The following is a 23,269-nucleotide window of genomic DNA, read 5'->3' on the forward strand; positions in this document are numbered from 1 at the left end:
GGAAATAAGCCACAATTAAATTGAAAAAATAATTTTATTATCGTTTCGACATTATGTACTAATAATACCTATTTTCAACTAAATAATGAATTCTATAAACAAAATTTTGGTCTAGCAATGGGCTTTTCTTTGGTCTAGTAAATTAAATGTAAGACCAAATACTTACGATATCGGGATAGTATCATGAGGTTTTTTTTTCTGGTTTTCACTCGTGGTTTACTATGGAATCTCTAACGCGAGAATTTTACTGTCATCGTTGCAATTTTTTGTCTTTTTAAAGACAGATCACATGCTATGATTTTTTTGTGACGGATATTCTTGAGTTGGGGTTGATTTCATGTAATCGAATGAACTATTTTTCAGTAAAGGAGTCGCAGGAACGCAACTCATAAATATTGGCAATATCATAAATAGAATAGATTGATAGATAGAATAGATTTGCCAATATAAAAGGGTCAGCTTAAATAAATTATTAAAAGAATTTTTTACTTAGCAACAACATTTTTGTTTAATTTAGTAGTATTTTGTATTTTGACAACGACACCCGTTTATTTCCCATATAAATAGTTAATCATAAAAATTCCACAAGGAAATAGCTTCAGAACACCATATATTATTAATTTTAAATTATGTAACTGATGCCTGAAAAAAAAAGCTAGAAATAGTTAGAGCAAAAGATATTATCACTTAAAACAGGAAAATAGACCATTCATCAGCGATAAAAAACTGTCAAACCGTGGAATTTTGAGAAGCAACACCGATAATGAACATTTGGATTTAAGCTCGGTTGACCCTCTTCTTCAAAATCTACCATATGCCGAACCGAGCTTTTGCCCTGGGGGTCAAAACAACCCCATCTAGGGGTGAAAATTTTTTCAATCAAAATAACTGTGGAAGTCGATAGATTGGCCAATTCTAAGTAAATTTTATTCTATAAAATATTTTTGCTCAGTTGATACTTTCCAAGTTATTAACGATTGAAACTATGCATTTTTCATTAAAAAACTCACGTTTTATAACCATTTTTCATGAATAACTTAAAAAATTTATTTTATAGAAAAAATTATTTAGCACAAAATTGTAACCAATGAAAAAACAAAGAGATTCGCGTCAGAAAGACCTATGTAAACCCAATAACGACTAAGTTATTGCTCTGAGGTTGTTATTTTCGAAGAACGTCAAAATGGAGAATCTTCAATCTCAAATAACTCAAAGGTGGTGCAAATTTCTGGGAAAACTTAACAGGAATCTTTTAAAGTTTAAAAAACCTTTCAAATGAGCTCTGATAAAAGTTTTTTGCATAATAACTGACAGACTTATATGGTGAAAATAAAGTCGCTCCCTGCTTTTTTTAAATGTAACAATTAAACCCTCGTCATTACAATCCTAATAGAAATTAATAGATAGCATCTCACTTGAAATTTTATTTAGGTATAATTGATACGATCCATGTGATTTGATCGGATGGAAATGCTTAATTTAGAAAATGTAGTTGATAAAATGAAAAATGCTGTGCCATTTCATGATACGAAAACAAAAAAAAAAAATCGAAAGTTTCAGTAAAAAAAATCCTACAATTAATATTTGAAACAATTTTTCATATTATAAATACTTTTAGATTTATTTAAGAAAAATGAACTTTAACATAAAATTTCATTTTTTATTTAATCCACTATTTTTTCTAAACTAAACATTCAAAACCGGTCAAATTACATGTATCGTATCAATTATACCTAAATAGGGCTTACAATACCGAGCCAAAATCTCAATACCGGTATTTGGTATTTAAAATTTCAAATACCGGAATCCCGGTATTAAAACCGGTATTATGAATAAAAAATATACGCGTTATATTTAAACTATCCTCAGTTGTTATATCGACTTGTTATTAAATAATACAGTGATGAGCTCGCTAATAACCGGCAAAATATCGCAAAAGATGGAAAACATATTAAGTTGTGAGACTTGTGAGATAAAAAGGAATGAACCTAGTGGAGGTGTTAAATTTAGCGATAGTAACTTATAGATTGACATTATATTGATTGTTTCCCACCTATGGATATATCGTACGAATTTGAGAAATGCCACTGTCACAGTGACAATTTTAGTTGACATACTCCTCTGATACGTCTAAAGGTGGGAAATAATCAATATAATGGCAATTTATATGTTACTATCGCTAAATTTAACAACTCTACTAGTATTATTTCTTTTTATCTCACAATTTAATGTTTTCCATCTTTTGCGTTATTTTGCCGGTTATTAGCACGCTGATCACTGTATATGAAACCTATTAAATTTTGTTTTGAAATGAGTAGATGTTGTTTATAACATTCCTAGAGAGTAGGAATAGATAGATACAAAAAATGTGCAAATAGAAAAACTATATATTTGGTTCTAGGATAAATTTTGCATATACTTAAGAGGATATATTAGTACAAAGATTAACTTACTGTAACAAATATTTTATATGGATTACTCTGTATTTAGACCGCTATATATAAATATTTTCAATTATTATTAATATTTCAGAAAATAAGTGAGCCTAATTTATACACCACAATACACAAAAAAATGAAAAATAGATCTGAAAATGTAAAAACAATTCTGATTAATAAATCTTTCGGCTTTATAATTTATAAAATAAAATACAGTAGAACCCCGAAAATCCGAACTAATTGGGGAGACAGCCTGTTCGGATTCCGAAAAGTTCGGATTATCCGAAAGTTAGCCTAACTAGTAACTCAAAGCTTTTATTGTTGTTGATTTTGAGTCGCAAAACGTTCTCGCAAGAGTGTGGACAATATTTTTGGACTCAAGTTGACTACGAGAGATCCGAAGTAAGTTTATGTTTAACCTTTATAAGCCCTACATAATATATAAAGTACGTATTTATTTTTAAAACATTTTAAATGTCAAAGTCCTATTAAACCTACATTGTTCAATTTTCTGGTTTTATTCTGTATAATAATCATGTTTTCAAGTTTCTGTCTTGAATTTTTAAATTTTTTCATTTTCCATTGGTTCGGATTTGCCGAACGTTCGGATTAGCGGGGTTCGGATTTGCAGGGTTCTACTGTAGTCTAATTTTAAATATTTAAGAATTTTTGAACTCATTTTATATATTTTGTATACACGAGATTTAATAATTTGGTTGTAGAAGCTGATATGTATCACCGTTCTCCTTAAATTAACGACATTCGCAATTTTAGAAAGCGATATACTTGACTTGTATGTGTAATGAATGTGTTTAATAAATATTTTTTACAATGATATTTGATATTGGTAGTTTATCTTCAAAAATAATTTCTTGTAATAGCAAAAAATATCTTAGAAGAAAGTTTATTGTGCATCAATTCCATTTTTATAAATTAAGCTAATACCGAAATACTGGTATTTTTACTATAAATACCGTTATCGAATACCGGAAAATATCGTCCGGGATCCCGGTATTCGGGATCCCGGAATCCCGGTATTGTAAGCCCTATACCTAAATAGAGTTAATTTCAAGTGGGAAGCTATTAATTTTTTTAGGATTGTAATGATGAGGGTTTTTTGTTGACGAGGATATTTAAAAAAAGCAGCAAGCGACTTTATTTTCGTCATAAGTCAGTCAGTTCTTATGCCAAAAACCTTTATTAGAGCTCGTTTATTGAAAGGATTTTTAATGAACTTTAAAAGATGTCTCTTAAGATTTCCCAAGAAATTGCACCACTTTTGGGATTATTTGAGATTGAAGGTTCTCCATTTCGAGGTTCTTCGAAAATATCCATCTTTTAAAGAGCAATATTTCAGTCGTTATTGGGTTTACATAGGTCTTTCCAATTTTGTTTTTAATGATTTTTTCTATACAATTAAAATTTTCTAAGTTTTAAGTTTTTTAAGTTTCTAAATTCATCAAAAATGGTTATAATACGTGATTTTTTTCAATGAAAAATGCATAGTTTCAATTGGTAATATCTTGGAAAATATCAACTTTGCAAAAAAATTTTATAGAACAAAATTTACTCAGAATTGGGTACTTTATAGGCTTCCATAGCTATTTTGATTAAAAAAATATTCATCCCCTAGATGGGGTTGTTTTCACCTCCAGGGCAAAAGCCCGCTTCGGTGTAGAGTAGATTTTGACAATGGTTATAAATACTACCTAAATCCAAATTTTCAAGGATATCGACCTTGATTCCCAAATTTCTCGAGAAAATGGCTGTTGATTGGACTAAAAATGTCTGAGAAATTTAATTAGATCGCAAACTAAAAAAAATAAAGCTTATCACAATTACCAGTAAATCACAACACCCCAATGAATCAGACGTACTAGCTTAATGAGTCATATTCAGAAGACAATTATTTTCATAAATCACCTTAGAATAAATAGAAAATGTGAAGAGACACATAAATCGTTTACTTGATGGTTTAGGGATCAAAGAAACCTATAGAAATAAATATAACAGTTTACATATAGGTACAAATAAAACTAGAATATGTTATTTTCAAGAAATAAAAAAATGAGAAAAAGTTTTACCATCCTTAATAATGCCACAGTTCCTAGAGAGTCACTGTAATTAAGCGAAACCGCCTGCAGTGGGCAGGGCATGTAGCCCGAGCCCCTGAATCGAACATGATAAAAAAGATTCTAATAGCTCAACCCGTGGGAATGAGAAGACGGGGTAGACCAAAGTTAAGGTGGATGGACGGGGTAACACAAGATGCCGAGAAGATCGGAGTCGGCAACTGGAAAATGCAAGCAAGGGACAGAACAGAATGGCGTAGAAAGCTTGAGAATGTTGAAGCCCTCTAAGGGCTGTAGCACCAATATGATGATGATCCTAGAAGGTCACCACATTCTTCAACTCACCAAGTAATGCAAAATTCAGATATTGTGAAAATTAGCCAAGAAATATGGATTAATCGCAAAGCATTGAGATTAAACCAAAAAATAAAAAGTTGAAGAAACACAAACATCTACATAGATTTCCATAAAAACAAATTTCCATTAAAACTAATTCATGTAAAAAAACACAGTTATAATAATAAAGACAATAAAGCAACTAAGAAGGGGATGCGCGATGGAAAAATAACCATGCAAGTAAGAAAAAAATGCTAGTATTAGAATAGTAACATAAAATATGGGAATGGTGATATATTTATAGCCAATCCAATTGCAAGAATTAGCAAGTTAAGCGGGAACATATGAAAGTGATACATTTTCGGAAACAAAGGAGAAACGAAAAGGAACATTAAAATACAAAACAATTGAATTCTTCTACAGCGGAAAGGATAACAAACCCTACCAACGAATCATTATCATCATCACTGGCTCGACAACCTTTTTGAATATTGTTTGTTCCAGGACTCTTATCCAGTCTGATCTGTTTCGTGCTTTTTTCTTCAATTGTTTATTTTTAAGATTGTTATATTATTTTCTATTTGTTCTATGTTCAATGTATCTCAGCTTCGGTCTTCCTCTTGTTCTTGTTCCTACTATTAGTTGTTTGTTTATTTTGTTTGGTATTTTGCCTTCTCCCATACTTTCCACATGTCCTATCCAGATATCCGGATACTAGTATATCTTGTATAATATGTAGGTCAAAGTTGTATATTCTTCACCAAATCCCATTCTCTATTATTCCATATGTGCTTTTGTATAATATAAGTGCCGTAAGATTTTTCTTTCAAAGGTGGCTAATAATAATTCCTAACTTTTAATGAGTGTTCAGGTTTCTGTACCATATGTGAAGATCTCTGATGTATCGGTCTTGTTGAGATCTTGTATATTGGGCATTTTTTTGCGACGTTATCGAATCTTAGTTGCCTAATTAAACCATGGTAACATTTATTGGCAATAGATATTTACCTCTTCACAGATGTGCAACAGATAAGTAGAGGAGTGAGACAGGGCTGTGTACTGTCACCATACTATTTAATATATACCTACTCCGAAGAGTTATGTACACAAGCACTTGAATAGAGCACAGAAGGGATAGAGGTAAATGGTCAAAATATAAATAACATTCGTTATTAGTCTAGGGCGCATCTGTTTTGAGATGGACGTTGAGCGATGACTCATATTTTTTGCAGAAATTGCTTGAAATTAACTCATATAATAATAATTAAGTTTTCCTCCCACTCAAAAAGGTCCGGAACATTGTTTAAATAATCAAAATGTCAAAAAATGTAGAAAAAATTCGATTTTTTTTTCGTTTTTTGATTATAACTTTAAAAGTATTCACTTTCGAGAAAAGCTGCACTAATATAAAAGTTGCATAATTAAATTTCCTACAATATATGGGTAGTTAAATTTTTTTTTAAATTGTCACCCTTGTTGCAAAATAGTAATACTTGCGAAAAAAAACATAAAAAAATAAGTATTGGCATTTTACGGTTTTCAACTATTTATGCTACTCTTAGAACCTTCATGTTTTACACAGAAAAACTTTATGATTTAGTAAAACAATACTGTGAATTTCATTAAGATAATTTCAATAGATTTTGCAAAATAAATTTTGCAAATCCAGCTTTCGCAAAAAAAAATTATTTTTTCAAAATGTTGCAGGACCGAAAATAAAACAGATAGCAAGTTGAGTTTTTTCTTGCATATAGAAGAATACTGTACATTTCATTCGCAGGTTGCAAAATTAAAATCGGTTAACTACCACAACGTCAGGAATTTTTTTAAATAAACATTAATTTTTGGTGCTACGCGCAGGACAGCGGTGTTCTATTCACACAAGTTGATTTCCACCAAAATTTCTTCGTCTTTATCTAATATATTATTTTCTTACTCTATATTTTGTTGTATTTTAATACTTTAGTTCCACAAAAATCAAACTAATTTGATTATTGCTTGTGAAATATTGTTTAAACACTTGCATATGTTTAAAAATAATAAAGTTTTTTCCTCTAAGTTAAAATATATGAACAAAGAAAGTTTTTGCTAAAAAAAGTGTTATTTCAAAGGACAGTGTATGTGTTTTTATTTTACAATAAACTAATTTATTTATTTATATCGAAATGTAGTAAAAATTAAATTTATCAATCATTATCTAAGGTCATTGGATTGCCCAATCAGAGCAAACGTATCCGCTGTCCTGCGCCTAGCACCAAAAATTAATGTTTATTTAAAAAAATTCCTGATGTCGTGATGGTTAACCGATTTTAATTTTTGCAAATTGCAAATGAAAGGTACAGTACTCTTCTATATGCCAAAAAATTTCAACTTGCTATCTGCTTCATTTTCAGTCTTGCAACATTTTGAAAAAATGAATTTTTTTTGCGATAGCTGGATTGCAAAATTTATTTTGCAAAATCTATTGAACCGATCTTAATGAAGTTTACAGTATTGTTTTATTGTATCATAAACTTTTTCTGGATAAAATATGCGGCGTTACCTAACTGCCCCACGAACTACCTGGGTCCATTAATCTCAAGTATCTGCTGCCCCATCGCCAAGAAAGTTGGCGATTAAGTCTTAATGAAAGGAAATTCCAAATTTGATTATAGTTGAAAGTAAGAATATAAATATTTTCAGTTATTCACTTCAGTTGCAAGTATTACGGTATAGTGTCCGGTTTTGTCCGTTAGTGTTTAACTTTTAAATGGCGAATCCAACGACTATGTTTAGTTAAAGGGGAGAACTTTTATTAATAATTAATGAATATAAATATTCAAAGGAAAATGTCTCCAAAGATGGGAAAGTTGGAGATGGCAATGCATCAAAAAAGGATATCAACAAAAAGTGTACACAAAGAAAGGTGATGAAAATTACATTATTCTTGACAAAGCATCGGTGGAGCATAATTATGCTCCAGATATCCACGTTGACCGAAAATTTTTTAGTATTTCTACAAGGAGGAAAGCTGTAGAAGATATATGTGAGAGACTTTTAAAGATTGTCCACAAGGAATTGAGGAAGGAAAATTTCAGCAACTTACCGCTGACAACGAAAGACATTTCTTGCGTTCAAAGAAATATCTATGCTGCAAGACGAAAATCCGCACCATCATTGCCCAAGTAACAGGAAGAAATTCTACAAGTGTTATTGAACTTAAATTTAAAAACAAGTACAGGTGAAAACTTTTTATTTATTATCTACGAAAAATAATTCCGCAATTTTTACTTGTTTCACAAATCTTTACTTTTTGTGTAATGTTGATTCTTTATATGTAGATGGAACTTTTTAATAATGTTCTAAATAGTTTTGTCAGGTGTTTACTATACCTACATGGCTACAAAAATGGTTTTTATGTTCCTCTAATATTGTGTTTGTTACCAAATAAATCACAGCAATTGTATAAAAGTACAGATTTGATTATAATATGTACAGATTTGATTATAATTTTCAAACCGAAGCGAATAATTTTTGATTTTGGAATAGCAATTCAAAATGCAGCCAAGTTAGTGTGGCCCGACATTATTATTTTTTGTTGCAAATTTCATTTAACCCAAAAGTGGTACCAAAAAATTCAAAATTTAGGTTTGTCCTCGGAATATAAAAATCAATACTGTTATTGGAAAATGTTTAAAATTGTTTTTTTGGGCATTCCTTATTTAGATCTAAATGATGTTGGTGACGTTTTTCTGATGAACTTTTTAATATTATGCCAGAAGATGACAGAGATTTGCAATTTTGTGATTAACTAGTTGATAATTATTTAACGGAAGATTCAACATTTCCACCTTACATGTGGGCTTCAAATTCATCATCACTTATATTTACTACAAACGCATGTGAGTCATTTCACTCGAAATTTACCGAATGCTTTTATAAATCATATCCTGTCATATTTAAATTTACACACTTTTGTTAAATTTTCAAGCAGAAGTATATGTGAACATTAGAACTGCACATAGATTCGAAAAATACTTGATAAAACGGCAAAAATAAAAGTTGATTTTATTTAAAATACAGTTTGCAATTATTATGCAGCTAACTTTTAAAATCTAAAATATAGTGTTCACTCTTACTTATTTTAATCACTAATCAGACATTAGAATTAAGCATTGTTATTGTTTAGCTGTAGTTTTTGTTATTGTATATACGTTAATGAAGATTAATAAATAAACTTTATTCAATTATATTGTTATAGTTTCATTACTTCATCATCATTTCATTTAAAATTTTCGCTCATGCTTTCGGAATTGGGTCCTTTTTTTCTCCTTTTCTCCTTTATTTTTTGACATTTTTATTATTTAAACAATGTTCCGGACCTTTTTTGAGTGGGAGGATAATTCAATTATTATTATATGTGTTATTTTCAAGCAATTTCTGCAAAAAAATATGAGTCACCTCTCAACATCCAAATGTACTAATATTTTTACAGATACGCCCTGGTCTATATGCCGACGATACAGTCATTATCGCTGAAAGTGAGAAAGACCTGCAGACGCTACTAAACACAATGTGTGATACAGGGGAACAGTTTGGAAAAAGGCAATAAACAAAAACCATGGTGATCAGTGAGAGGGTTACAATCATCACTGGCGAAGCGTCCATGTAACCACTGTTACCATTGGTAACAGTTAAAAATCTTGCAAATAAATATGTATTTTATGACGATGAATAATTCCATTTATTATTTTATTTTATTTTTACCAATAGAAATATATTATTATATTATGTGTTAATAGTACCTAATTCAGTAAATAGGCAGACACACGAAAATATTGGCGAGTTTATGTGACTCAGTTGCACTTTATTATATTCTGTTACCAGTCTCATTTGTGGTGACAATGAATGGTTATCTCGCTGTCCCTTGGGCGGCTCGGGACCGGCTAGTACTGAAAATTTTGAAGGAGTGATGGGCGTAAGCGCGCTGTGTATATCAGTAGGGCTGTTACCAAATTTAAATTTGCTAAGAGTACCTATAATAAAAAGTGTGCGTGCAGTTCACCATGGATGAGTGTCGCTGCGTAATCGATCAACTTCTTGAAAAGTAATTCTGATTGAAAAATAAAATGAGATTATTGAAAATGAAAGATCTATTTTAAACAATTTAAAAAAGGAATTTAAAAAATTAGCTCGATATTTTAAATTTAGTTGGTACAGTGAAAATCCTTGGTTATGTGGTTGCAAGAAAAATAGACTGTATTGTTGGCCATGTCTTCTGGTTTTTACAGAAAAATGGGTGGACCAGGTTCACGATTTAAATAGTTTTAGAGTTTTAAAAAAGAGACATGAAATTTCTCCGTTACCTACATGTAAGATGTATACCCAATTTGATTCAGTTTGGCAAAACAAGAATCAAAAGTTCTCTTAACCAAGCATTTAAAGCAAATATTGCTAAACGTATAATGAGTTTGTTAAAAAAATAGATAGGTACTCGTATATCTTTAGCTCACTTATAATAGATATGTACCGTATGTTTTTTGGCCGAACAAGAATTAGCGTTTCGTGTCATTTTGAGGGCGACGGCTCAGACATTCGAGGCAATTACAGGGAATTGTTAATATTAATTGCCAAAAAAGATCAAAAATTTTGCCAACATCTAGAAATATCAACTGTTTTTTCGAGAGTTTCAAGTGATATAAAAAATGATATTATTGAAGCTATATGTATATACATTTAGCCATATCTTAATTTTTTTAAATAAGATTTTTTGCATCTGGTTTTGGTAACACTTTAGAAAAAGTCACGCGTCGCCACTGAAAATCATAACAAGGATCCAGCTAAAAAATGAATATATCGAAGAAGTGGACAAAATGAAATACTTAGGAGTCTGGATTATGGAAGGTCTAAATCCAAAATCAAAAATTTGATCAATAATAAAGCAATCAAGAGCAGCAATCTGCAAATCCGATATCGGATGGTAAAATGTTATATCCACTCAATTCTTCTTTATGGTGTTGAAGCTTGGACTGTTAATGTTGTTTTAATGAGAAAATTGGATGATTTTAAGATGCAGCTTTTAAGGATAATTTTAAAATATCGTGGACTGATTAATATTACGAACGAAATGGTGTTGCACAGAATGAGAAGAGACAGATGACTTTTGACCACCATTAAAAAGAGAAAAACAGCATATTTGGGGCATATATTTAGACATGGTAAGTGCGAGTTATTACAGCTGATTCATCACCATCATCATCATCAACCCATACTCGTCCACTACTGGACATATGTCTCCCTCAGCTCTTTTCATCTTTCTCTGTTTTTTGCGGCTTGCATCCAGTTGCCGACAATACGCTTCAGATCGTCAGCCCATCTGGTTGGTGGTCGTCCTCTGCTCCGTAGTGCTTCTTCTCGTGGCCTCCACTCGACAATACGTTTTGTCGATCGGTTGTCTGACAATCTGGCGACATGTCCTGCCCAATTCCACTTGAGCGACGCGATTCTTTCGACGGCGTCCGTTGTTTTTGTTCTACGACGTATTTCTTCGTTTGGGATTTGGTCCCTTAGGGAGACACCCAACATCTGGCGCTCCATAGCCCTCTGAGTTATGCCAATCTTGTTCACTACCTTTTTTGTGAGTGTTAATATTTCCGCTCCATAAGTAAGTACAGGCAATACACACTGGTCAAAGATTTTCCTTTTCAGGCATATGGGTAAGTCCGATTTAAATACATAGCTCAGTTTACTAAACGCTGCTCAGGCTAATCCTATGCGACGTGAGAGCTCGCTCGTCTGGTTATCTCTTCCCAACCGAATTTCATGTCCCAAGTACTTATAAGATGCAGTCTGCTCAATATCCATTCCATCAAAAACAATATTACGATTTAGCAGCAGATTAGTCATTATTTGCGTTTTGTTGATATTAATCTTTAGTCCGACCTCTAAGGAAGCGTGATATAACTTGTTCAACATTATTATTGCATCATCCATACGATCGGCTATAAGGTCGATGTCATCTGCGGATCTCAAATGACTAAGCTTCTCTCCATTTATATTGATACCATATTCGTTCAGATCTGCCTTTTAAAAATGTGTTCTGAAAGGGTTGTGAACAGCTTTGGTGAGATGGTGTCTTCTTGCCGTAGTCCTCGCTGCATACAGAATTTATTAGTTTGTTGATCAGAGAGTCTTACGCTAGCCGTTGCATTATGGTAGATATATTTTATCATGTTAGTGTAGCGATGGTCTATTCGGCATTCTGTCAATGCTTTTAATATTTTTTGCTGGTTTATGGTATCTAACGCTTTCTCGTAGTCCACGAATATCAGTGCCAATGGTTTGTTGTATTTCGCCAACTTCTCTATCAAGTTTGTTCTCTAGGCCCAGCTTGTTCTCTAGGCTGATAGAAGTCTAACTTAGCCTCCAGTCTTTTTTGATAATTTTTGTGAAAAGTTTATATAATATGTGTGATAGCAGTGGCAGTGTCAAAAATAAGATTGATTTTATCATAACGAATAGAAAAGAAATAATTAAAGATGTTGAAGTACTTAACAAATTTTTGATAGGAAGAGACTACAGACTAATCCGAGCAAGGATACAATTAAATGTCAACTTGGAAAGAACAAAGATGATCTTCAAAACACGAAAGAAGAAATGGATTCCCCCAGAAAACAACGACCTCTATGAAGATAGACTAACCAGACGTATAAAAGACTTAGAAAACGAAATAGAAGACATCGAACTAGCAAATAATCTCATAACGAAGGCACTAAAAGAAACCAAAAGGTAGTGCTGCCCGACGGTCGTGTCCCATAAAGAAAAATTAAGTAAAAATACCAAAGAGTTACTAAATAAAAGAAGACAACTGACGGAAAAATAAGACTCCAACTACACAACACTGAAGAAATTAAATAAAGATATGCACCGGTCAATCCGAAAAGACATAAGAGAAAACAATACAAGAGAAATAACTCAAATAATTCAAGAAAACAAAAGTTTAAAAGTTTTGCGGCGAAATACGAATAACATTGGCAACAAAAATATGTACAGAATAACAAACAAAGAAAAAACACAAAGAAACAACATTGCTACGGATAGAGCCGAAATCAAGGCAAGATCAGCCCCTGCCCAAAATCATAAAACAGGGATCAGAATTAATGCCAGAAATAACACCATACGAAGTTAAAAAGACACGTTCAGAAATGAAAAATAATAAATCCCCTGGCGATGACGGAGTAGTGATCGAGGAAATCAAACAAGGTGAAAATAAAATTATCCAGGTTTTGGCCAAACTTTTCACCGAATGCATTTACCAAGGAAAAACCCCTTCTGAATGGAACAATGCAGTCACTGTTTTATTGCACAAGAAAGGTAACATAACAGATCTAAGAAACTACCATCCTATCAGTACAGCTGATTGTGAAGGGTAAAATCGAAGGAAAAGAGGTCCTGGTAGACGACAAATATCCTGGCTGAAAAACAATCGCGACTGGACCGTGTTAAACACACAGACGATTTTCAGAAAAGTAGAAGATAGTGACGAATTTGTAATGGTTATAGCCAATCTTCATTAGTTGAGTCGGCACTAGAAGAAGATTTGTATGTTGTGAATACTTACATTATAGTTTTGACTTTCATCATAATCATCTCTATGGAAGTCTCCATGATGATGTAAACTACCACTGTGATGATTAAAGCTTCCTGGTCCATGGTAAATAGGGCCATGATATTGTCCTGAAGGACCATGGTGCCTGTTAATCGAGTTATGGCTACTTGCAGAATTGGAATTATAAATATAAGAATTAGCATATGAGTGACCTCCGGGTGCACCTCCAGAGAAGTGATTGTCGTGGGCTTGATGATGAGCTTGGTAATGACCATGATTCTGACCTCCGTAACTTCTGTAGGACGGCGTGTGATGAGTCACGTAAGACGTTTGTGATACAGAACCCTGACCGGCGTGATTCTCAATACTATGGTGTCCAGATCCATAGCTGCTGTGGTCATGATGAAATCCGGGATTGTTTATAAGACCAGCTTGTAGAGTACAGATGAGGGTTGATATTAAGAATACCTAAAATTATTCAACAGTTTTACTCCATTTATTTTAAGATATATTTCTGGGGTTAATAACTGATACACTGATAAACGCGCTAATAACCGACAAAATAGCACAAAAGATGGAAAACGTATATTAAGTTGTGAGCTAAAAAGAGATGAAACTAGTCGAGCTGGGAAATTTAGCGGTATTAACCTAAAATTTACATTATATTCATTGTTTCCCACCTTTAGACGTATCGGACGAGTTTGGCATTTGCCCCTGTCACAGTGACAGTTTTAGTTGACAATACTTCTTTGATACGTCTAAAGGAGGGAAAAATCCTTATAATGTAAATCTTTTGGTTTTTTTTTGGCTTAGACTTACCGTCATACTGCCAGACACATAAGGAAAAATTTTTTGTTAATATCGCTAAATTTTCAAGCTCAACTAGTTTCATTTCGTTTTATCTCACAACTTAATACGTTTTCAATCTTTTGTGCTATTTTGCCGGATATTAGCTCGCTCATCACTGTATACGTTCTGAGCTTCGCTGGTGTCGCTCCTGGCGGATTACTAATTCAACTTTCACCGGTAATTTTAAATTTATTATTTAATTGTTATCGCTTAATATTTACAACGCTAAAAAGTAATTAAATTGTAATAGATTTTTTTAAGATTTTGCTAATCATTTTGACGTTCTATTGATGCAATATTAATTTCTTACTTCGAATACTTTCACAATTGTCGTGTAGATGGCGCTAAGATTAATAGAATAAAATTTATAATTACATATTACGGAACATTAAAAAAACGTAAATTCAGTATTTAAAACGTAAGTATATTTAAGGTAAAAATATATACCACAGCTTTGACCAACTAATATTTTTTATAGTTAATGTTTTTAATTTTAATTTTAAATTAATCACTTTGACATTTATGTCAAATTTCCGGTAATCGTTTACAGACTTGCCACTACTGGCGCTCGCGAATTTATAAATATCCCCTCTACGTACGAGCTCACAGCGTATACATATTTGACATTTATTGACGGTAATTGTAGACTCTTTTTAATGACTATAATAATAGCATTACATTAGTAGTATAATCTCCAAATTAATTATTAATAACTTTTTTAAATGAACAATAAAATATCAAGTTCAGATAAATCCTATAAAGGACATTTTTATATAAAGGATTTTTAAAAATAGTATGGTAAATATGGTAAGCTATTTTTTCGATAGGTTTTGAAGAAATTATACAAAGTTATTATTAAAAACATAAGGTTTGTAACAACAAACGTTTATAAACTTATTCTATTAGTAAAGAAAAGATTTCTTGCCTAAAATGCTTTAGTGACCGTTCTGGCTCCGTCAACGATACATAATAAATAAACAAAAAGATGAAAATAGAATTAAAATAAATATCTGTGTAGTGCCTATTCGCTGTGTGCAAGTAATTGGAAGGCATACGAGAAACGATCATGCGAGAATAGCGGAGAAATCTATTAACTTTCTTAAATAATTTATTGTCAATTGAAATTGCCAAATGGACGTGTATTTCATATCTACTGTCAAGGAAGAGGAAAAATTATATGTTGTTCCACAATATTGATATGATATGCACTTATTACATAAAAGTAAATTTAATTAATTGGTGTTTAGGTAAATTTGGTATATAGGTTCCTTTTTTGATGAATAAAAAAACCGCCAAAAACTGATATGGCCTCTTATCTAAATTTGAACCTTTGTATGTGTAGTATATGTGGTCCAAAGTATATGCTTCTACCATTAAATGCACAATAATTCTTACAATATTTGCACGAATCTGCCGCATATAGGTACATGTGAAGATACGTTTTGCATTTATTAAATGGTAATTAACATATATAAAAAGTTAAAAATATTTCCTAGAAAATATTTTTACACTCTTTTCAATGGTCATATTAACTCTTTAAAAAATTAATACATACAGGGTGAAAGAAATGAAAAAAAAAAACAGCATATTTTTACATAAAAACCAGAAAAGACACAACTTCTGATAAACCGATTCTTCCGGTTCAATATCTCGATTTTATACATAAAAAAAAAGAACCTATATACCAAATTTAGTTGAAATCTGAAGTCTTGTTCAGAAGTTATCGTGCTATTAGTCACATAGTATAGTCGCCATTTTGAATCCCCGCCATTTTTGTAAAAGGCAAAATCTGAGTTGGCCTTCTATCTAAATTTGAACCTCCTTTATATGTGCAGTATATGTGGTCCAAATTATATACTTCTATCATTAAATGCACAATTGTTTCACATGTCGGCTGCACTATAATTAATTTTATTTACTACATACAATTGTTTACCTTTTATTAACATAACCTTAATATTACTTTTCCTTCTTATAATTTTTTTGGGCTGTGGCTTTGATAATTGCCAGTAACCAGGACCAATATGATTGGCCAATATAATTAAAAGTGCAAAAAATGTTGCCCAGCTATGAAACCAGGTGTCGCTTTTCCGAACTTGCACGGTCCCAATAGGTGATTGTATACATTATGTAGAATTTCTAGATGAGATAGATAATATTTAGTTCAGTTCAATAGTGAAAACATCAGCGGCGGGGATGCCCACAAAACGAACAGAGAAAAAACAAAGGATTATAGTAAAAAAACAAAAGATCTATAACCAGAAGTGAAATTTGTGTCTCTGCTTTGCCAAATAAAAACCATTGCTGAGTACTCTAAACAAATCAACAGGAAGGTAAATTGCTTATATTTATGTAGACAGCAAAAAACTGATACGTAGAAAAGGTAATAGGCAAAATAAGACAGGCAGACATCTCATAAAAACACCGAATACTTAGTCCAGCTGGAATCTGTTTTGAATTGGATAGGTTCCATTTGCGTCTACTTTTTAAGCGTGTGCCAAATTTCATTAGGATAGGTTTAATAGTTTCTGCATACCAAGGCCCGTAAAAAAATTCAAATTTGTAAAATTATGCTTGGCCAAAAATAAGCACATGAAATAGTACAAACATTTTATTACATATAGGATAAAGGCTTAAGCTTTCAAGCGCACTTTGAAAAAGTGAAATTAGAAAAGAAAAACTGCTGAAATATATTAATTTTAATAGGTAAGTTATTTAAATATTTTAGATATAAAAAAGCAAAAAATGCTAGAAACATTCGAGATGAAAACCTTTTAAAAAATCGATGGTGACACTATGGGACAGAGCTAGAAGTACAAATATACGACGGAGATGTAAGGTGGAGAACATTGAGAACTGAGTAATAAACAGAGAAGTAGAATGGAACGAATACATAAGCCGAATGCTAACAAATATAATAGTAGGAATGGCGAGAGTCTGTTCCCCAATAGGAAAACATTCAGTGAGAAGACCTCAAAAGCGATGTAAAGACAACTTAATTGAGGCACATTAAAAAAACAGATACGAACGTCTACAAGAGAAGAAGTAGAGGAAGAAGAAGAAGAAGAAGAAGAAGAAAAAGCTAAATATTTAAAAATGTAAGGGATTACCTCCATAATATATTAAATAATCGTTATGGGGAAAATTTATTTTACACATGTGATCAAAGAAATTTGATTGAGAAAAATCAATTGTTGTCATTTCCTATTTAAAACTATAATAACCAACAAATTTTGAAATGAAACTAACCTGGGATATCATTGTTGCACCGCACAGATCAACCATATACTAATTAGTTTTTCTTAAGTCAACAGTCTTATATACTTCAATGTATTTATTTAAATTGTTCCCATAGTCTAATTTAATTATAAAAATCTTTATGTAATTTTTTATAAAGTAATAATTAGATGCTTTGGAAATTGGGCAATCTTATGTGAATCACACTTATCTACTCTTCGGGAGGTACATCTTGAGAATGAAATTAAGCAAGACGACAGTTTTACCAATTTTCACTTGTTTAATTTTATGATTGTTATTTACGACTGTATTCAGGCAAGATTTGCTAACTATTGTTGTTCAAATGTGAGATTTTTTATTACTTTATGAATAAAGTACATTTTTTATATGTTACAAATTATTAATATTTTAAAGAGTAGAATTTGGACAAAGAAGATTCCAGAAATTTGGAGTTCAACAGTTCCAGTCCAAACTCGTTGAAATATTTATTACTAATAAGTTAGATATTGTGTTTATTTGGGATTTAGGCATAGTTACTTGTAATAACGGCGGATCCAGCAACCTTGCAAGGTGGGGGCAATGAAATAAAAATTTTCTCATGACTGGCGTACGCAGGATTCTTTTTCGGGATGGGCTGATATTTTCTTATTCTTCATGTACCATGTCCTTGCAGAACGTTGGTTACCATCATAGGTATCTTAATTTTATTTATTGCCACCCTAAATCGACCAAAAACTTCTTCTTCATCCTGGACTACGTTTTCCTGCTATTTTCACTTGAATAATATTTTGTATTTGGGACCCAACCTATATTTGGGACCTCTCATTAAATGTCAGAAATAATGAATGAGATATTCTAGTATTGTGGAGTTTCGAATCTTCTCCATCCAACAAACTCTTAAAATTCTTCTATTGCACCCCATTTCGAGAGCTTTAAGGCGATTTAGATCGATATTATTCACAGTCCAAGACTCGACACCATACAGTAAGACCGAGAACACGTAGCAGCGAAGTAGTCGGATCCTTAATGCCAATTGTAGGTCTCTGTTACATAATACTTTGGACATCCTTCCACTGGCGAAGCGTCCATGTAACCACTGTTACCATTGGTAACAGTTAAAAATCTTGCAAATAAATATTTTATGACGATGAATAATTCTATTTACCAGCATTTTTACCAATCGAAATATATTATTATATTATGTGGTAATAGTACCTAACTCAGTAAATAACTCACTAAATAGCCAACTACTCGTAGACACGAAAATATTGGCGAGTTTATGCGACCTCGTTGCAGTTTATTATACTCTGTTACCAGACTCATTTCTGGTGACAATGGTTATATACGCACGCTGGCGCTCGGGACCGGCTAGTGACTGAAAATTTTGAAGAAGCGACGGCATAAGCGCGCTGTGTATCAGTAGGACTGTTACCAAATTTAAAATTGGTGACAGTACTTATAAAAAGTGTGCGTGCAGTTAACCATAGATGAGTGTCGCTTCTTATTCGATCAACAACTTGAAAAGTAATTCTCCTTGTATAATTTTGAAGAAAAAAAAATGAGATTATTAAAAATGAATGACCTATTTTAAACAAAAAGGAATCAACAAAAGTAGTTCGATATTTTAAATTTAGTTAGTACAGTGAAAATCCTTGGTTATATTATCGTTGAAAGAAAAATATACTCTATTGTTGGCCATGTCTTCTGGTTTCTACAGAAAAATGGGTGGACCAAGTTCACGATTTAAATGGTGTTAGATTTTTAAAAAGGAGACATGAAATTTCTCCGTTACCTACATATAAGATGTATACTCAATTTGATTCAGTTTGGCAAAACAAAAATCAAAAATTCTCTTAACCAAGCTTTTATAGCAAATATTGCTAAATATAATGAGTTTGTTTTAAAAAATAGATAGGTATACATATACGGTATATCCTTAGCACACTTACAAGAGATACTGTATGTTTTTGGGCCAAACAAGAACTAGCGATTTGTGATCATTTTGAGTGCGACGACTCTGACAATCGAGGCAATTACGGGGAATTGTTAACATTAATTGCCAAAAAAGATCAAAAATTTTGTCAACATCTAGAAACATCTGTTTTTTCGAGAGTTTCAAGTGATATACAAAATGATATTATTGAAGCTACACTCACCGGCACAAAATTCCGCCACCCAAAATTTTTGATTAAGTTTGACAATTTACATATAACTTTATTACTTTTGTGCTCCGATTTTCAAGATTCTGGCACCAGTTTGTAGGTACATGTATTCATATTGTTTGGTATTATTCCGGTAACAAAAATTTTTGCTTGCATGTCATTGTACAGGGGTGAAAGGAAGCTTGTATTTTCTCCTAATTTTGAAAAAATCTGTGGAAAAATGGAATAGCTGATTTTGTTTCATAGTCCTGTCATATTTTCCCGGAGGCATCACCAATATTTTGTTTTTTGAGTTATCCGAATATCTTTTTTCTTGTAAGAGCTGTACCATTTTTTGTAAATAAAAACACTGATTGACTCATACAATTGAGGTTGGATTGATAAGATTAGAATGGCCCGCATGCAGCCCAGATCTCAATCATATTGAGCATTTATGGGATAAATAAAAAAAGCTATTTGCCGTCATCCTAGGCCTCCAGAAAAGTTGGTACATTTATGGCCCTAGTAGAGGAATATCGGGCTATCTCCTAGGCAAGGAAAACACACCTTTATTAGGTGCTAAACAGATTGCGAGCAGTCGTTGCTGCAAGAGGTGGACATAACCGCTATTGAATTGTTTTGTTTTCTTATTAAATTTGTTTTGTTTTGGTAATTTTAGTGCGTTTGATATTTTTAATTAAATAAACCTTCAAAGCAGTGTTTTTAATTACAGCTCATACAATAAAAGAGATATTCAGATAATTAAAAAAACAAGACCTTAGTGATACCTCCAGGATAATACAAAAAGGGTATAAAACATCAGCCCCCCAATTTTTCCACAGAATTTTTTAAAGTTAGGAGAAAAAACAACGCTTATATTCACTCCCGTATAATGCTATCTAAGCAAAAAAATTTTGTTACCAGAATAATAGCAATTGACATCAATACATGTACCTACAAACTCGTGCAAGAATCTTGAAAATCGAAGTACAAATAATAAAGTTATAGATTGTCAAACTTAATCAAAAATTTTGGGTGGCGGAATTTTGTGCCGGTGAGTGTATATATACATTTAGCCATATCTTCATTTTTTTAAATAAGATTTTTTGCATCTGGTTTTGGTAACACTTCAGAAAAAGTCACGCGTCGCCACTGCATCCTTCTAAAAGCGGCTTTATTCAGGGGGTTTTATTAAATAATCAAATTACCATAATATAGCACCGGAAATTACTATTTTTATCTGGTTTCTGGCATTGAATTGAATAGATGGCAATAACCAGATTTATTGTGGGACTTTTTCATTTATTATGTTCCAAAGACTTTTAATAATTTTCGATTCAAAGGAATTCTGTCCTATTTATGTTTCAGTTATTTAGTTATCAACAGGACACAAAATTCACTATTATGTTCAATCATAATCTCTTTCTTAAAAACAGTGTCAGTAGACACCAGGCGAGGTCTAAAGGAGGAGGCACTGACTGACTCCATTGACCCCCCTTGGATCCGCGCCTGACTTGTAATGAAAATTACATTTTTAACTAAAAAATTTGAGGTTTCGTTTCCACTCCGGAGGCCTTTTTCAAAAAAGAATATTTAAGAGTTGTGTTAAAAAGATTGCATAACTCCCAAATTTGTTGACGACTTTATGTCTTTTCAAAATTGAAGGTTGTCCGTGGTGTTATAATTGGCGTCTTTGGCCCTTTATTGGCCCTTTATTGTCTGTTTTAAATATTTTTGTGATGTAATTGTTTCCTTTCGTTTAATTTTTCTGATAGGCCATGATACATAATGGTATGTATGGTTGTCATCCTTGAGTCCCTTCTGATGAGCGTCTCCGGATTGTCTGTAAAGTTTTGTTGTTTTCTTTCTTCTATATTCTGAACGTCCAGTGGCGATGCGTGACTTTTTCTTAAGTGTTACCAAAACCAGATGCAAAAAATCTTATTTAAAAAAATGAAGATATGGCTAAATGTATATAAAGCTTCAATAATATCATTTTGTATATCACTTGAAACTCTCGAAAAAACAGTTGATGTTTCTAGATGTTGGCAAAATTTTTGATCTTTTTTGGCAATTAATGTTAACAATTCCCTGTAATTGCCTCGAATGTCAGAGCCGTCTCCCTCAAAATGACCACGAAACGCTAATTCTTGTTTGGCCAAAAAACATACGGTACCTATTATAAGTGAGCTAAAGATATACCTATCTATTTTTTTAACAAACTCATTATGTTTAGCAATATTTGCTTTAAAAGCTTGGTTAAGATAACTTTCGATTCTTGTTTTGCCAAACTGAATCAAATTGGGTATACATCTTACATTATGTAGGTAACGAAGAAATTTCATGTCTCCTTTTTAAAACTCTAAAACTATTTAAATCGTGAACCTGGTCCCCCATTTTTTCTGTAGAAACCAGAAGACATGGCCATCAACACAGTCTATGTTCCTTGCAACCACTTAACCAAAGATATTCACTGTACCAACTAAATTTAAAATATCGAACTATGTTTTTTTATTCTTTTTTTAAATTGTTTAAAATAGGCCTTTCATTTTCAATAATCTCATTTTTTTCTTCAAAATTATACAACGAGAAATATTTTTCAAGTATTAGTTGATCGATTACGCAGCGACACTCATCCATGGTTAACTGCACGCACACTTTTTATAGGTACTGTAACCAAATTTAAATCTGGTAACAGGGCTACTGACTGATATAAACGGCGCTCACGCCGTCGCTTCTTCAAAATTTTCAGACACTAGCCGGTCCCGAGCGATAGCGAGGATGTAACCATTGTAACCACAAATAAAACTGGTAACAGAGTATAATAAAGTGCAACTGAGTCACATAAACTTGCCAATGTTTTCGTGTGTCTACGAGTAGTTGGTTATTTACTGAATTAGGTACTATTAACACATAATATAATAATATATTTCTATTGGTAAAAATATAGGCAAATGGAATTATTCCTCGTCATAAAATATTTATTTGCAAGATTTTTAACTGTTACCAATGGTAACAGTGATTACATGGCCGCTTCGCCAGTGCGGTAATTGTAGACTCTTTTTAATGACTATATAGCCTAAGAGCTAGTGAACCCTCCGACTAACGGTCTTCTTGTAAAGCTAGAAATTTGTATAGTGATAACTCATGGCACACCAAGGCTAAAAACCATGACCTGGCAGGCATCAGCCCTGCACGTGTATCTACCAGGTGAATCGAAAAGTGCATAGTTTAGGGGTAAAATAAACTTTCTCCTGTAAGGTTTAAATTTAAGTATGTGTTTGAGTAAGTCATTTAGAAGAAATGTGTACAATGACAGGCGATTCTGAAGAGCATAAGACCTTGCCAGGCGAGGGTAAAGATTAGGGGTTTTTCCTAAAATTACTTTTTTTTGCATCGAACACATTTTTTTAAAGTTTTTTTGAATCTTTAGTGTTTTTCTCTTAGGTTAACAGTTTTTGTTATATAAGCGATTAAAAATTTTGAAAATTGCGAAATCGGCCATTTTTAACCCTAAATCGGACATTTATCTAAAATTTTAATGTTGCCAAGGTACGTAGATATTCTTTAAACATTGATTGATGAAATCCCGAAGTTTTTTGTAATAAA

General features: G+C 32.2%; 1 protein-coding gene across 1 annotated transcript in view; it reads right to left on the reverse strand.

Moving 5' to 3' along the window:
- LOC126890471 (histidine-rich glycoprotein-like) overlaps positions 1-17,583 on the reverse strand; it is a 43,523-nt gene extending 25,940 nt beyond the window's left edge. Inside the window, exons 1-2 of the mRNA XM_050659436.1 lie at positions 17,532-17,583; positions 13,446-13,901 (exon numbers count right to left, since the gene is read on the reverse strand). Of these exons, the coding sequence (XP_050515393.1) occupies positions 13,446-13,901; positions 17,532-17,567 (492 nt within the window). The 5' untranslated portion in view covers positions 17,568-17,583. The remainder of the gene's footprint in view (positions 1-13,445; positions 13,902-17,531) is intronic.
- Between the last annotated feature and the right edge of the window lie 5,686 nt (positions 17,584-23,269).

The sequence above is a fragment of the Diabrotica virgifera genome, chromosome 8 (assembly GCF_917563875.1).
Source record: "Diabrotica virgifera virgifera chromosome 8, PGI_DIABVI_V3a".
NCBI lineage: Eukaryota > Metazoa > Arthropoda > Insecta > Coleoptera > Chrysomelidae > Diabrotica > Diabrotica virgifera.